General features: G+C 45.7%; 1 protein-coding gene across 2 annotated transcripts; it reads right to left on the bottom strand.

Annotated features, from left to right (window-relative positions):
- Window positions 1-9,607: 9,607 nt before the first annotated feature.
- FIGNL1 (fidgetin like 1) lies at window positions 9,608-15,148 on the bottom strand. 2 transcript variants are annotated; one of them, XM_055705759.1, is made up of 3 exons: window positions 14,475-14,745; window positions 13,405-13,524; window positions 9,608-12,336 (listed from the first exon to the last, which is right to left on the bottom strand). In XM_055705759.1, the coding sequence occupies exon 3, from the start codon at window positions 12,326-12,328 to the stop codon at window positions 10,253-10,255; it is 2,076 nt and encodes a 691-aa protein (XP_055561734.1). In that variant the 5' UTR covers window positions 12,329-12,336; window positions 13,405-13,524; window positions 14,475-14,745; the 3' UTR covers window positions 9,608-10,252. The 2 variants fall into 2 exon arrangements, with proteins under 2 accessions (XP_055561734.1, XP_055561735.1); XM_055705760.1 differs by lacking the exons at window positions 13,405-13,524; window positions 14,475-14,745 and adding an exon at window positions 15,036-15,148.
- Window positions 15,149-17,085: the final 1,937 nt, after the last annotated feature.

Genomic DNA, 17,085 nt, shown 5'->3' with positions numbered 1-17,085 from the left:
AAGGCTGATGGGAAAAAGACACTGGCTTTTGCAGTTAGCTTTCTAAAAAGTTTTATTGCAGTGATAACAGGAAAAGGAGAAAAAAAAAAAAAGAAAAACAAAAGGAATAGTAAAAATGCCATGTACAATCAGCATCCAAAAAGTGGGCCTGGAAACTGCTCCTGTGAAGATGGATATTTCAGAGAAGGGATTATTAATTTTTTTTTAAACAGCTACTTTTCTAAAAAAGGTAGTATCATATTAGTTTCAATTTTAACTATATATCTGGAAAAAATAAAATAGAGATTTTGGATTGACTTACGAAAGTCTCGAAATACTACACAAAAAATTCCCAGACACCACAGAGTATCTCAGCCTGCTTTAGACACAAAAATTCAGTGCAGGATCCAAGAGTGCACCTCTCTCCGTTCCACAGGCAGGACAGCTATGTTACAGGGCATCATCCCAGACACCAACAGGAGACTCCCCAGTGGTCACCCCTAGCAAGGTTTCAGTAGCAGCATGTCCAGACCTATAGGACAGAATGAGAGAGATGTTATCAACATTTCCTCTCTCTTCCCTCAGACGAGACTGGTCTTTAAAGCCAACGGTCCCTTGGAAAAAGGGAATTGCAGCGGCACATGGCTCCCCCCACAACCATCCATGCCGCCACTCTGTGCCGTCACCTTTCTAGGGCTTTGCCAAGCAACACTACCGTGTTGAAGAGAGAATCTGTAGTCCGGTAATATTTTGGTTGAGCAAAAGGCATGGCTGAAACAGGCTGCCTGACTCAAAGAGCATACGCTTCCTGTTGTTGGCAGAAAGTGAGACTTCGCGCTGTTCCCCCTTGCTTCCTTTAAAAACAGTGCCAGGAATTGATGTAAATGGGCTGCCCTGCCAAGCATCTGACCCGCAAAGCAGGGAAGTGAGAAACTGTAGGACTCCAGAGGACAGAGCAGTAGTAGCCACATATAGCTCAATATATATGTTTTTTTAATATATTTGATCAATGATCATGGATGGCATCAGCGATTTTCACTGAGCGCGTGCTCAAAGGGCTGATGTGTTCAGCAGCTCCAGATAATTCTTTCTCCGGAGAAACCAGTCAAGTGGTTTCTTCAGTCACAACTGTCTACAGTGCTGACCACAGAAGGGCATGTCTCACCCTGCCCAGGCATCTCCCTCAAACGTTAGCAGAGGGATCACCCAGAAAGTTCACTAATCACCCAGCTGGTAGGAGTTCTGTCTTCTGGGACTTCTGTCAGGTGGGACAGGAGAAGGTCCCTGCAATGCTGGGCTAAGAGTGGTGCCAGATGTTCAACCCTGTTACAACAGCACTAATGATTTTTACTTGCGAGGCAACACGAGGACAGCAACAAATGCCATTTGCTATCAACCAAAACTCAAATGATTTGAGACTGTTGAATTGATAATTGGACCGGGCTCCTGCTACCCACCTGCTATGTGTCCACATTTCAATGCATTCTCAGGGTCTTCAGCCTGGGAGACTGCTCATAACTGCTCATTTACTCACCTATTAGAACTCCCAAGATCGAGGCCCAGTTTCAACACAAATACACTGTATTGGGATTTTCACCTCTTTTCCCAACCCCAGTGTAACATTACAGCCTGAGACACACAGTAAAATTAATCTTTAAAAATCCTGTCTGTTAAATAGAGAGTTCTAGAAATGTCAGGCTGTTTTCACTGCTCCCTCCAAAAAGATCTGAAAAATCAAAGTCTACCCAACGAATCAACAATAATCCTTAATAAAATGCCAGTAACAAGTCATTAATACTGGATGATTTTTAGTGACAAACCAAGGAAACGTAACTTTTGATTACCCTTGGGCTTTCCTTAAGAAATTGGGTGGACTTCTTTGGGAAAAGATCTCCATCTGGTGGCAGGCTATAAAAAAGATCAAGTCAACACCACAGAGGCGTTACTTTCACTTGAAAAGGCTGCCGTTACTGTAAGTGAAGTGGATTTGGTTTTTAATTCAATTTTTTTCTCCATAAATTTCTAAACCTTATATAGGATCAACTGAGCAAAGCATCTTTTAGCCTTGCTACGTCTGTCCTAAACGTGTGTCTAGCAAAAGCATTTGAGCTCCTCTGGCTCCCGTACCCCATCACACACTTTTTCCTGCTGAGAGTGCTGTAGGAAAGACATCCCCAGCCTGTGGATGCTAAGGAGCAGTACCACTGCCACCCGCACCTGCAGGCAGATGTGTCCAGGATATTAGGACTCACCTACAGATGACTATATCCCTTGAGAGTGAAATAAATAAGGCGGTGCTCCTTTGCCACTGCTGTAAGGGCAGTAAGATTCTTAAAAGATGTCATTTTTTATGGGGATTCTTCTGTATAGATAAAAGGTAGCCTTTCCTGGTATAAATTACCCCTACTCTGGCGTCACTAGAGGAGGGGGTTGTACTGCTGTAACTATCTGGGGAGTTGTACTACCATAACTATTTTAAAAGCACATGAGAAATAGCCTTCACGAATGAGACTGCAAAGGAGCAGTCCCCAGCATGCTCAAGTTCGCCCCTTCTGAGACACTTACAGACAGAGCATTAGTATATATATTTTAGCAGATGACAGCAAAAGTTTCTGAAAACTTGTTCTTGAAGTTCTCTTGCGTTTCTTTGGTGTAAAAATTCTGGCTTTTTAATGACTTCAGATATCACAATGCTTTAATTATCACATTTGATTTTTCTCAGTCAGCTATAGGATTCACCGTCATATGACAGTAAGGCACCATATTAAGCAGGGTGGAATCTTTTAAGTTTATCATTAAAATCACTGCAAAAATCACGAGGGACGTTCAGAAAACAACAGACTAATCACAGAACCTGGGACAAATTGCCTATTAACTCCTCCCTTGTCACTGCAAGCCTATTTTCTACCTCTTCCTTCTCTCTTCTTGTAACTATACCAGCCCAGAGTTTCTGTGACCTTCTTGAAAGTGGAGTTTGTCTTTTTTCTAATTTTATGACATCACTGCTAAATGTATGCTTTTATATAACATTATCCCATGAACAGATACGAAGAAATGTATCATTGCTGAAATAACTTCAAAGTATGCATGTCTATTTGCATCTTTATATGTAATCAATTCTACATGTAAATCAATTTCCCCACAACACGTCTCCATTTTCTCTGTCAATTCTTTACGAATTTTACCCTTTTTCAAGGGGTAGCTGGCACCAGAAAAGCTTGCAGAAAGCAGCTTCCAGAGTTCATGCCTTGTCTGGAAAAAAAATCTCCAAAACTCAAGAAAAATCACGAGTTGCTATGACTGTGCTTCTCATGGCCATACCCTTCACTACAACAGATATATATCCATTCTGTAGCATAAATAATTGGTATGCAAGAAATGCAATATATCAAGAGTACTGAAGCTCCCTATGTCAATATTTCACACTTCTTATTCCTTTAGTTTTCATATTTGGAAAAAAAATCCATAGGTGAAGTAATAACGAAGGCCAAAGTTCTCCTTCAGAATACTGAATCAAGTATATGAGCACAAGCTATTTCACGACAACTCTTGTAAGAAATTTCATGGGTTACATCAGGTCTGCAAGGATAAGCAGCCACTGGTTGTAACTGGCACAAAATAAAATTATTTATTTGGAAAAGGAGAAAACCGACTTGTAGCTCTTCACCACCACTCAGTAATGTTTCCAGCTGGTGACACCTATTAATCAAAATGATTCTGTGTAACAGGTTTAGGTGGAAGGACCATTCCAACTGACAGAGACATCCTTTCCTCTGGCTGTAGGTAAAAAGTCACCAAAGACAGTTTTGCTAATATCAGTAAATAGAGTAAAAAAAAATCACATAAGCTACTCTAAATTTAAAAGTAGAACCTAGGCAATTTTATCTCGCATTACATTTTAAGCCACAGTACAGAACTCAAAACCTGTAAGAATTTGGTAGAAATTTTCACAAGCCACTGCCTAGGACTTTTTGATCCAATTCTAGTAAAAAAGTCAGTATTACCCTTTTTTTTCCTGACGGTAAATACACAATTATTCTAGATGGTCTTTCAAAGCAATGCGTTAGCAGACCCACATTTAGTTTCATGTGCCCAGGTGTTTCCACTTTACAAAGCCCAGTGAGAATTTCAGATTGCAGGATTCCAGTTCCAAAAGCAGGCAAACTAATCTGGAACTGGAATTTTCCATTGGCATAATTTAAGGAAAGCCTCAGATCCTGGAAGCTTTTTTCATGTGGCTTTGGTGGAAAGCCTCAGAACAGCCCGGCTGTATTTCTAGCACGGATGTTTGATTGTGCCGCATACACCGATAGCCCAAGGAAGACGTGGTACGCTCAGGAGTATGACAGAACACAAGATGCCACTCTACCCCCGAAGTCTACAAGTAACTTCAACTCAAACACAGGGGCACTCTCAGGCTTAGGGTGTTGTTAGGGAATGTGAGAGATCACCTAAGCTGCGCACATCCAAGTCAGGATGAACTGCGTGGTTGTGATGCTACAACCAAATCCACAGCAGCAGCCTTTCCCCTGCCTGAGCCTGCACAGCTGAAGGTTCACCTTTTTCTGGTCCCCCCCTCCCTGCCCAGCTAGCAACTCCAGTCGAGCCCAGCTGGATAAATGGCAGTTGTTCTCCTTTTCCCCAGTAACCTACAGTGCGGAAGCACATCTCTTTGCCAGCCAAAAAGCAGATTCAGTATCTTTTCAGCACCCCTGCAGCTGACATTCACTTTCCTTCACCCTCAGCTTCTGAATGAGAAAAATACCGCCTTTTGCTTTGCTGCTGCATCTTCCTCTGCCAAAGAAAACAACTTAATATTCCTCTAGAACAGGTAACATGCCTTGGCAGTATGGGAAAAAGAATACAGGACATTGTCTTACCTTCTGTGAGTCTTTTACAACTCTTGAATGATAGTTTCTGAAGATACAAATTACTGAAATAATTGTAACACCAAGGCACAGTTAATTGTAAAACCATATTCAATGTGCAGCTATAGACAAGCAGCAAGGCCAGATCAAAGATTTCACAGGGGTCTTTCCTGCAGCAGTGTCAATGATTTCATTAGTGACATAAGCAACGGAAAGGTGAGGCTCCTCCACATAACTTTGCTGTTGAAACAAAGCTAAGACAGGAAAACACAGCAACTTGAGAACAACTTTGCTGAAAATTACCTGCAAACCAAAAAGGAAAAACAAGCATGCCCCAGCGAGAAGTTCCTCTACCTTCCACCCTGGAAACCACGTTCAGTCCTTCTGCTCTGCTCCAGCTTCCTCCCTGATCACTGATGAGCACCGCCCTGTTTGGGGTATCATAATGCAGGAGACACAAAGCCACAGAAGTGATCAGAAGTCTAATTGACAGGACATAAGAGTGGAAGAATGAAATTTATTTACTCTAGGCAGTACTGTAATGCCAAATGACAACAGACCTCAACTGTTTTAAGTACCTGCTACAAAGGGGAAATAAACATTTCCCCATATCTGTGAGCAATAAGGACAGGATAAGGCATGAAACATTTGCATTTAGCAACAGAGATGAGGCACTGAGGAAGAATTTTGCCTGTCTTCAAACTTGCTAAAGAAGATTCTAGGCAAGAAAGCCATTTTACTGATGGTTAACATGGGGTATTTATCAGACTGTGTTTGCATAGCAGCATACACTGTATATAGGAAGTCCAGTGACTGTATGGGTATGAACATTCAGTAGTAAAATGGTTTAAGTCCAGAAAGAGACCAAGGTTTTTATAAATACTGAATGTCTTAATGAACAAACCAGGCAAAACACGCACCAGGAATCACAAAAATTAATTCACCCTATGGATACGAGAATTTAAGAGTCCTTTCCAGACCCAGAACTTTGTGATAATGCAGTTTTGGCTTCACATGTATGAGCCAAGATTATATGAATTTTCTGACCCAACAGACAAAACCAAGTACTACACATCCATTAGTACTGCAAGTGCTTATAGCTAGAGCATGATACATGACTGCTTTTCTGCAGATAAAGAATGGTAATAGAATATTAAAAAGTAAGGCTGAGAGATCTAGCCTTTGGGAATTTTATCTCAGTACCTTCACTAAGCACTGCAGTTATGTGAATTGTTCTGCTGAAGGCACCTATGCTGGGTGTAGGCGTGAAGGGTTTTGTAGCTGGGGAGGGCTGTGGGGTGGCCTCCATGGGAAGAGGCCGGGGGCTTCCCTGTGCTGGACACAGCTGGTTCCAACAGACCCACGGTGGAGCAGATATCCACACTGCAGCCCATGCCACAGCAGATGGATATTCCCAAAGAAACTGCAGTCTGCAGCGTGCCCACACCAGAGCAGAGTTAAAACATGAGAGGGAAGGAGCTGCAATGAGAAACTGCTACGTGCTGACTGCAACCTCCCACCTCCCTGAACCCCACGGCAGCCGGGCAGGAGAGCTGGGAGTGAAGTCAAATCTGGGATAGCAGGGAGGAAAGGAGTTGTTACGGAGTTAAGGGTTTTTTTCTTTGTCACTACCCAAATCTATTTTACCTGGCAACAAGTTAATAAGCCAAGTCAGTTTTGCCCACAACGGTAACTGGTGAGTGATCTCCTCGTCTCTCTCTCCCATCCTGTTTCCTCCCCCTGTGCCACTGAGGCGGGGGAGTGAGTCGAGGGGCTCCGTGGGCACCTGGCTGTTAGCCAAGGTTAACCAGCAAGAGTATCTCTTAGGGAAGAAAACTATTTGTGAGCCTTCTTTCAAAGCTCTCTCCCAAGACCAATCTTTCATTTAAATTACAAAGGGCTGTGCACTCATGAGTTTGAAGACCAGTGCTTTGTACAGCTACAGTTCAAAGCATCTTCTAAGTCTTAGTAAATGTACATGCCCACCAAGACCAATCCCTCACTGCCATCAAAATTACAGTTTTAATAGGAAGAGTGTTGGGGGTTCTGTTTATTTGGTGGCTTTTTTTTTCCAATGACATGCTGGCTTGGGAGTAGTTCCATAATTTCTATTAGAAAAAGAGAAATTGCCTTATTTCAGTAAGACAATCTTAACATGCTTTCAGAGACCTGTCTGGTTTGCATCCACTTGCCGTTAGCAGACAACAATCATTGCCGCTCCATCAGCTTCTTACCTAGTTGTGCGGGCAGAGTTTTCTGTAAACGAAAATTCATCTGGGGACTTCATACTGCTCTGAGACAATTCAGCTGACTCAAATACAAGACGCATTGCGAAAATGAAGAGTCTGAATTGCCTTGATTATTAATAAGACCTCACTTTTCCAGGACTGCAGTTATTTACCTTTAAGAGAAACTAAGAGATTGTCCACCAAATGTTACTGAACCACAAAACCAGAGGAGAGTCCTGCATTTCTTCTTACAAAGTTCAGCCAGCCAAAAGGAATAAATAACGAAGTACACAGGTTTCTGCATACACTAAACAGATCCATTAAAGTGGATTTATCTGCACCATTTCCCTTAAATTACAATCATGCCCTACTTTTGTGCAATTTTCTGTATTTTGTGAAATTATGTTACCAGCGATCTAATCTCGTTTGGTGGGACTGTTATAGCAGGTTATGAAATACACATTGGGCTAATATTGGAAGTCCTGCTGACTTGTGAGTCCTGCAGCATAACCTGAATATTGCTGGATGGCTGGAGAGATAGTCATATTACCTGCATCATTACGAAAAAAAAAAGAAATAGAATAAACTTTACCTAATGTTCCCTTTCAAAATTTCTGTGTTTTCTAAAACAAAAGCATGTTCATGTAATTCAAGAGAGTGCTAAGTAATTAATAATGTAAGTAGGAGGAAGAATACTCCTGTCTGGTGCTATGGTTCTGCCTTTTACTCTTTCACAAGTTCCACTTTGCAGGAGAAAAAGAGAATGGCACAGCACTTCTCTCCCAGTCCTTGTTGTCTTAGGAGGCTTTTTATTCTTCTGTCATTATGTGCATTCTCTCTGGTCCTTTCAGTAGAGCCATTTCCATTAAAATATGAATATTCAGATACGCAGATGAGCACAGTATGCTCACACAGCACACCAGAATAATTCCCAGCATAAATAAGACAATTATTTAATCATACATAAGGGTTTCATTACCCTTGAGCAACCCTTAGGTTTTACTAAACAATTAAGATTCTCTGGGGTTTTCATTCACTTGCCTGAAAAGAGATTTTAAAGAACATGTTTTCATCAGGCTTGGAGAGATGTTTGGAGAGCAAAAATCATACCTAGTACATGTTTTTAGCTCTCCAGTACTAAATTTGTAAAAGCAGATTTAATCTCATAATCTTTACCCAAGTGGCACAAAAGTCAATCAGTTTGGACCACAAAACACAATTGTTCTGATGAAATAAATTATTCTACTTTCACTATTTCAAAAATTAAGATAAATTCTTATAGCTGAATGTTTACACCTTTACAAAACAATTTCTCTTACTTACCAGGTTTTATTGAAAACATAAGCTAAGAATATAACTCACTTTTTTTTATATTTAAATGACAATGAGCTCTAAGAAATGCAGTCTTCCAAATTACTCTGAGATCAAGGTTCACTATAGTGTCACAGCCCCCGTAGCTCCCAAATGGCTTCAAAAATGCCAGCTAAACAGCATTTATCCACTTTTAGAAAACTCTAAGTAAGACTAGCTTTTAAGCTCTTGCGTGTTGCCCAATTGGAGAAAAAGCGCTTTAAAGAAACCGACAATAAAGCGTGGACACCACAGTAGCCAGCTCTGCCACACTAACAAAAGAATCCAGAGGAAAGCTTTTACTTTGCATTCAGGGGCAGCTCTGTCCAGCCAGTGGACGAGGACTTGTTACATGAACAAAAGGCTGGGCATTTTTTTCAGACCTTAGGTAACACCACCAAATAAAAGCTAGCTAGGGATTTTACCATTGTTGCATGAACATTTTTTAAGGAGCAGTGGAACCCAGTCGACACTGGGACATGGGATTTCTCCTTCCTAGCCACCAGAGCCCAGGTGGGTGCACACTCAGACGAAGGCTTCTCCTGCCTTGGTCCAATGCATGCAGTTGCCGCTGGTTTTGTTTGTGGGTCCAGCCAGGAGTGAGGCTGAGCCCCTAATCCCCAACAGCGGACACACACAAACACACACACACAGACAAGGACAGAGTGAGCAGTGGCTTTGCCAGCACACTATGTGCAAGTGCACTCACAGAAACCAAACAACAAAGCATCACCTTTTCTATCTCCAGCCACACAGGGCTGAAGCTCACCAGCGAGACACACAGGCCCCTGCACTCTTCAGCTTCACAAGGACACTGCGCTCACAGAGCCTTCAAACATTGCCATGGGATTTCAGCCCATCTAATATCCATGCCCCCACCCTGAGCCCCCCTATCCTGCCACAGGCTTATACCTGGGCCTCTTTCCAGATGCTCATTTCCTCCTACTTGCCAGCTAGTCCAGCTTGAAGTTTGCTAGTGAGTTTTGTTAGTGAAGTTTGCACACATACCCAGATCCCTACAGCATCTGGTTGTAAACACATCGTCTAGCCCATGGCTGGCCCTCATATCCCAGAGGCCCTCTGATCCATGGCCTCTTCTCCAGTTGCAGGTGCCCATATCTCCTGGTAACACACGTCTACACACACAGATGCAGCACAGAAAGCAAGGTCAAGCAGAAAATAATCAGAAAAAGTATTTAATAAGCTGGGATAGACTGCAGTGATGTGGCACAAGGCTCAGACAAGAGCACTGCTTACATGAGACCATCCCCTTTTATCCCCCCTTCTATTTTTCCAAGCATGTTCTTCCCAGATCCACCTTGACCCTTTCCTTCCTCTGCTCCCATCTCTTCCCAAACAATGCACCCCTAACTACTTTACCCCATCAGTCCCAGTTTTGCTACATCCCTATCAGAAATTCCAATTTTGGGTAATGTTACCTGGTCTGCTCAGCTTTGCATGGTATTACTGATACAGCAGTGGGCCTTGCAAGATTCCCCCCCATACTCCCTTCAATGATATGTGAGGTTTGACCATCTTCCCCTTAAATACTGGCGAAATTCATCCATCTTTCACAGCAGCTACCTGTAATTTTTGTCAGCTTCTCACTCTGTTACTTGTGTTCAGCAATTTCTCATATTGTCACCAGCAGTTTCTCATTGTCTTTTAAGTTGGCAAAACCTCAGGCCAGGGCCTAGACATCTGCCTGTGTAACGTAAGAAGACTTATTTCCAAGACAGAAACAAAAAGAAATGTACTCTGAATTATCACAGGTTTTATATGCGTCAGCGCTAAAGAAATGTTTCTGTGAAACCGTTACAATGCAATTTATCTACCACAGCCAAACGTCTGGTTCCAGGTTTCATACACCTCTAGGTCCCTGGAGGAGACACTGGGCCGCACAGTCCTGAAGGCGCTCTCGAAGTCCAGAAAAGCAATCGGCCGTACTTGGTCTGGCATGATGGTTGCAATGTCCATGGACTGAAGACTGCGAATAGGGCCCAGAGAAGCTTCACGACAGAGCTGTGTCATGTCTGCCCCAGAAAACCCATTTGATTTCTTAACTATGAGTTCAATTTCCTCTTCATTTAGAGAGCAGCGCTCCTTTGACATTAGACAGGTGACAATCTGTTTCCTAGCTGAGGCTTCTGGAAGAGGAATGTACAGTCTCTTCACTAGTCTCCTTCGGGCAGCTTCATCAATTTCTTGGGGTCGATTTGTTGCTCCAACCACTAGAATACGGTCTTCAGAGGAGGTTGTTGCCCCATCTAACTGGACCAGAAATTCAGTTTTTATTCTTCTCGATGACTCGTGCTCTCCATCTCCACGCTGAGACAACAGAGAATCAATTTCATCAATGAAAATCACTGCTGGCTGTTGACATCGTGCCACAGCAAACAGCGCACGGACCATCTTCTCCCCCTCACCGACCCATTTGGAAGTCAGTGAAGAGGCACTGATGCTAAAAAAAGTCGCTCCAGACTGGCATGCAATGCACTTGCCTATAAGAGTCTTGCCAGTCCCAGGGGGGCCAAAGAGAAGGATTCCTTTAGGAGGACCACGTAACCCAGTGAAGATGTCTGGCCTCAACATAGGCCAGACTACTATTTCTTTTATAGTAGCCTTAGCAAATTCAACTCCGGCAATGTCATCCCAACTGACAGGAGGCCCATGATCCATGATCTCGTGCATAATGAGTTCAACCATTTTTGGTTCTATGTTTTTCAGTCGTTCATCTACAGGCAGCGATGGATCTGCTGGTCCTCTTGTATGAGGTTTATACTGTGCTCCTCCACTTTCATTTCCATCTTGTTTTGGAACTGGAGGAACAAACTTGCCAAACGGACCCCGAGATCTGCCTGCACCCAGTGATTTTTTTACACCTCCATATGATGAGACCAGTGCACGCTGGGGTAGGGTTTGAGGTTTCTTTTGCTGATCCACCCACAGCTGTTCTTTTGCAGTTCTAAAACCAGAAACACAGCTCTCTTCATTTCTGTTCCTATATCCTGAAAAACTACTGGTTTCTATACTAATGGAAGCCTGGCATGGTGCGAGATTAGGAATCGCTGTGCTGCCTTCATCAGCCAGACCATAAAATGCTTTTCTTTTCCCAGAACTTGTGGACCATGCAGGTACAGCGGATTGATTGGGAAGAGATACATTTTGTCCATCACCACAGTTACCTGACATTTTCATAGAACTGCTACTTGTTGCTTCTTTACTTCCAAATAGGGGAGTTACCTGGAAGCCTGGATGAACCTGTTCGTTTAAAGAGGCTGAAGAGGCAGGAAGTGTATCCAGAGTTCTGGTCACAGGAAGCACACTGCTTTGAAGAGACTTTGAAGACAAGGGATGCTCAAGAAGATCTGGTCCCTGACTTGCACATTTTGCTGAGCCAGCACAGGGCTCAGTCCCTCCGGCACTGCTGAAGATACCGAGTTTAGGAAGACCTGGAGCAGCAGAGGAACTGACCCCTTTATCAGCTAGTGTACCGGCATCTGTTGGTGCCACCTGAGAGCTTTGGAAATTTTTGCCAGTCTGCATCCTCTCTTGCACACACTTTAATTCAAATATATTATCTGTTGTCAAGGCAGATTGCCACTTGTCACTGTCATTTTGCTGACACTTTGCCAGAGTCAAAATGTTTTCAGCATAGTTATTCAAGCCAGTCTCTATGTTGTCAGAGTCAATAATTGCAGAGTATTTCTCTGCGTATTTTTTAAACAGGTTGGCAGCACAGACCTGAGAGATCTCGGAGTTTGCCCATGCATACTGAATATGCAGGATTTTGGCACGGTATTCATCTGCCTTCTGTCCAGCTGTGCAGGTGCCAGAGGTAATAGCAAAGTAACTTTTCTGCCAGTCGCTCAGGTGCACAGTGTTGTGGGTGGGGGTTTCCATCGCTAACACTGAAAAATACATAAAATACCTGCTGTTATAAAATGCATTTCATAACTATTTGCTTTGGCTGCTTTCCCCCTTTCCTAAATACATATACATGAAAACATACATTATTTTAATTGAGAGAAATAGCACAGTAGATCTTGTAAGCGAGTTAGCCAGTCTGGACAGTTTAGCATATCCAAAAAGCAACCAGCTTTGTGATGTAAAGCCATTTACGCTGAGTTTTTTCTTCCTTATTCAAAGAAAGAAAAGAAGGAGAAAAAAAAAGTTTGCTTCTAACCAGAGGTCTCCTGGGGAGGTAAGTAGGCTGCAAAGAATGGTAACAGATGGCCAAACAAAAATTGTCCTTGTTAAATGAAATCACCAGTGCTTTCACTTTTACTTCAAGAAGAATACAGCACAGCGCAGAGGAGGACAGATCACACATCACTGTCAGAATGATGAAATTTATTACAGTGATGGTAATAAAAATGAAACAATGAGGCTAATAAATATAACTATATGCAAAGTCTTTGAGGGGAGGTAAAAGCAGAATGAATAAGCCTGAACGTAGTAACTTCGAGATTAAGAAACTATTCACAGATTCATAGCAAGTGTCAAAACTATTCCATTCAGAATGTACTAAAATGTCCCTGGTTTACATTTTAGAGAAACAAAGCTCTTGTGTTTAAAGCAATACTTGTTTCTCTGTTTCAGAAAGTGGAATTTACATTCCTTCAGTGTTTTTTTGAAGAAATAGGAAAGATGACATTTGGCTAGGAAGGAGCATTTTGCTAGACTTGAAAAGATATGCTTGTGTTTCAATGTATTTTCAAAGAAGACTTTCTCTGCAATATATCGTGTACAGAGATATTTCTGATGTCAAGAATTCATGATTTCAGAAGAGACACAAGCACAAGTAAAATTATGAGAAGCCTACCACGGCTTCAAAAGGTTTTGCAGAAAGCTCTTAACACACAGTAACCATGACCTTCTCATCTGTCTGTAAGGGACATACACCTAATATATGATACGACTGCAATACATTAAATTCTAATTTCTCCTTTTTTTTTTTTTTTAATTTCAATATGTACCAGGATATTCCAGTCAGAGAATACTTAAAACAAAAACTGCTGAAGTGGAGGTCCATATATTCTGCACCCCTTCCAACAGGGTACCAGTCAACTCGGAAGCTTCTGAATCACCTACAGATTCTGTATGAAGGCAGATTAAGGTACAGGTGTTATAATAAGACTGGGCAGACAGAGCTGAAAGAATTGGGGGGGGGGGGGGGGGGGAAGGGGGGAAGGTATCCTCTACTTTCAAAAAGTCTTTCATCAGTGCTAAACAACAGAGAACATAATACAATTATAGCAGGAGGGGTTACACACATAATAATGAATAACAAGATAAATTATTTTGGTTTGGATTTTTTTACTTCAACCTAACTTTGTAGAGCTGTTTAGAAAAGTCAAAATATCTTTTACCTGCAAATTCAGTGCTTTTACATGGGAAGTCAATTTAAAACAAACCAAACAAAACACAAAAGTAAGACTTCCTCTGAAAAATTGTTCAGCTTTTGCACTGTGAGATGTCTGACTTGCACCTATCGAATGAGGTGCAAATTCCCACCATAATCCATTTGCAGCTGAGACACAGATGAACAGTAGATGGAGGGCTTCAGTCTTTTTTTTCTCTAAACAACCACTAAACAACATACTAAATAACCGTCACTGTGCACATAACTATTTTTAACTGTCGAATCAAAATGACTTATGAAACATATAAGCGAAGCTCAGCAAGTTTGGTAGCACGCATTTGGTCCAATGAAATATTTCCACAGATACACATCATCTAGAACAAAATCTCAAGTTCACCACCACTTCCTAAACATTTAGTAATCATCTTCACAGCACTGAAGGAAGGTCAAAATAACTGAACAGTGGTAGCTAGTCTAAAATTCCAGTTTGATTTTTCTTAATTAACTCCTTATATTCTCCCCTATTCCAATGCCCATTAGTTGTCCTTGTAGCCTTACCATTCCCCACCCCCACCCCCAAGAGGCAGCTACACGCGTACATCAGTCCCTTTTCAACAGCCAAAACTGTTGCCAGAGGCTGTGAACATCACACTTTCACACAAGCGTCTCAGGCTGGGGGTTTACCAAAGCCCGGGCCATCGTTAATTTCTGGCACGCAAGTTTCAGCCTCAGCAAAGAGGGGCACGTAACTACCTATCAAGCCACGTGCTGGATGCCATTACGTGCGTGCCTGCACACGGGCACCCGTCCGACACACGGGGAAAGCCCGCCAGCAAGCCCCCGGCCGGCAAGCAGGGCAGCTGCCCGGGCACGGCGGCCCCGCTACGGCACAGCGCGCAGGCCGGGCCCCCTCAGCCCGGCCCCCCCCGGCACAGCTTCAGGGAGGCCAGGAACCCTCACCACACAGGAGCCCCGAGGGCTCGCCGGAGGCCTCCGTTCCTCCGCAACAGGGCGAAGAGACCCGCGGCCTCGAAACCGGCCGGGTTGGGCGGGCTCAGCCGCGGGAGCGTAGCGGCGGCCCTCATGCGGGCCCGGGCCGGGGCCCGGCCTCCAGCGGCGGCGGGGCGGAGAGCGGGGCGGGCGCAGCGAGGCCCCGGGCGGGACGGGGGCACCGGGGGTCCCGCGGAGCCGCCCCGGCGGCCGCACAGCTCTCCCCCCGCCCCCAGCGCGCACCCGCGCACCCACCAGCCACGGTCGCCGCTGCGGATCCCGCGCCCGCTCTGCCCCGGGGCCCGCCCCGCTCGCGTCCACCAATCGGATAACGGCACTCTAGGAGGCGCAGCCAATCAGAGACCGGAAGGGAGGGCTGATGGAAGGGGGCCAGGTTCCCCGCCCTGACGTCATCCGCTCGGGCCTACCGGGGCTCTGGGAGGCGGGAGAAGAGAAAGGACGCGAGGGCGGGGCCCGCACGCGGACCTTCCTGCTTCCTATTGGCTGCGCCTGAGGCGAACGCCGTCCAATAGCCGCGGGATCCGTCCTTGGACGCCGAGCTCGTCCCGCGCGAGCCCCGGCCCCGGGCGCACGGCGGCCCGCTGGCCTTCGGGCTGTCGCTGCCGGCCCGGCAGGGATCTGCCACGCTGGCAGGGCTGCACACGCTTCGGGAAGCCTCATGGTAAAGGCTCGGTTCCTCAGCTGGGAGGTGCCGCCGCCCAGAAGGAGGAAGCCGGGGCATTTAGAAGATGTCGCGATGTTTATCGCCCGCCCGGCCGTTGTCGGCAGCGGCAGCAGATGGGAACATGGAGGCGGGCTGCGGCGGCGGGAGCGGTAGGGCCGCGGCTGCTGCAGCGCCGCTCTGGAGGGGCCGGGCGGCCGCCCCCCGCCGGCACGGCCCAGTCGCCCGCCGCGCCACCCGCTGTCTTCGGCTGGGGGCCCCGGGCGCCCCTGCTCCCGCGTGGGGGCGGCCGCGCCACCGGCGCCCCGGGTTCTCCTCAGCGACCGCCTCCGAGCGGGGAGAGCTCCGCGGGGGACGTGCCCGAGCGCAAGCCCCGGCTCAGGGGGCGGTTCGGGGGCGGCCTGTGGGCACCCTGCCCTCCCGCCACCTGCGGTGACCTCCGCGGCCACCCAGTGCCTCGCCCCCACTGTGGCACCGGCCACCGCAGCCACCGTGGCAGCGGCAGCAGCTGGTGCTGGCGAACACCCTCAGCAGCAGCAGCTGAACAGGCCTGTTCTGGGAGAACAGCTCTGCTGAAGGCCTCGCCAGCGGTAGCTGGAGTCTCTGGCAGAGGGACAAAATGAATAGCAAGATGCTTCAAGGGCAAAAGATGGTGGCCCAGCTGGATGTATCCTGTGAGCTTTTCTGCTTGTGGTGAGGGACCTGGGAGTTCTGGCAGACACCAAGGTGCCCGTGAGCCAGCAGTGTGCCCTGGTGGCCAGGAAGGGCTAGCAGGTCAGAGGAGGTGATCCTGCCCCTCTGCTCTGCCCTGGTGAGGCCACATCTGGCGTGCTGTGTCCAGGGCTGGGCTCCCCAGTTCCAGAGGGACAGTGAACTGCTGGAGAGGGTCCAGTCGAGGGCTACAAAGATGATGAGGGGGCTGGAGCATCTCCCTGATGAGGAAAAGCTCAGAGCTGGGCCTGTTTGGCCTGGGGAAGAGAAGACTGAGAGGGGATCTTACCAATGCATACAAATACCTGACGGGCAAGTACCAAGGCCCTTTTCAGGTCTTGCCCAGTGATGGGACAAGGGGCAACAGGTAAAAAATGCCACACAGGGAGTTCCATCTGAATGTGAGGAAAAACGTCTTTACTTTTGAGTGTGACAGAGCACTGGAACAGGCTGCCCAGAGAGGTGCAGTCTCCTGGAGACATTCAAAACCCACCTGGATGCAACTGTGCAGCCTGCTCTAGGCGAACCTGCTTTAGCAGGGGGTTGGACTTGATGATCTTCAGATGTCCCTTCCAACCCTGACCATTCTGTGATTCCGTGCAACTGAACGTGGTCGTAGAGGCCCTAGCTGGATCACACCAACCCACATTCAAATAGAGCACCAACCTAGATGCAAGTTAGCATACTACGCTGAAGTTACACCTCTGATATTAACACAGTCACTTCTGTGTGGGTGAACATTTAATTTCCCGTGGGAAACATTTCCTACAGTTACTGTCAGGTTTTTGTTATACATCGAGCTTGTTATACCATTAGTGCAGACAGCATATTAAACTGTCTGTGCTACCATGCAAGCTATCATGTAAGACCAAATTGGGCTAACATTTACAGTTTGAAACACTGCTGCTATCA

This window comes from Falco cherrug, chromosome 3 (genome assembly GCF_023634085.1).
Source record: "Falco cherrug isolate bFalChe1 chromosome 3, bFalChe1.pri, whole genome shotgun sequence".
NCBI classification, from domain to species: Eukaryota; Metazoa; Chordata; class Aves; order Falconiformes; family Falconidae; genus Falco; species Falco cherrug.
The sequence above is the reverse complement of the archived record's forward strand: the minus strand, read 5'-3'. Positions and strand labels throughout refer to the sequence as shown.

Coding starts and splice junctions, on each gene's coding strand:
- FIGNL1 (XM_055705760.1), bottom strand. CDS start 12,328: ATGGAAACCCCCACCCACAACACTGTGCACCTGAGCGACTGGCAGAAA.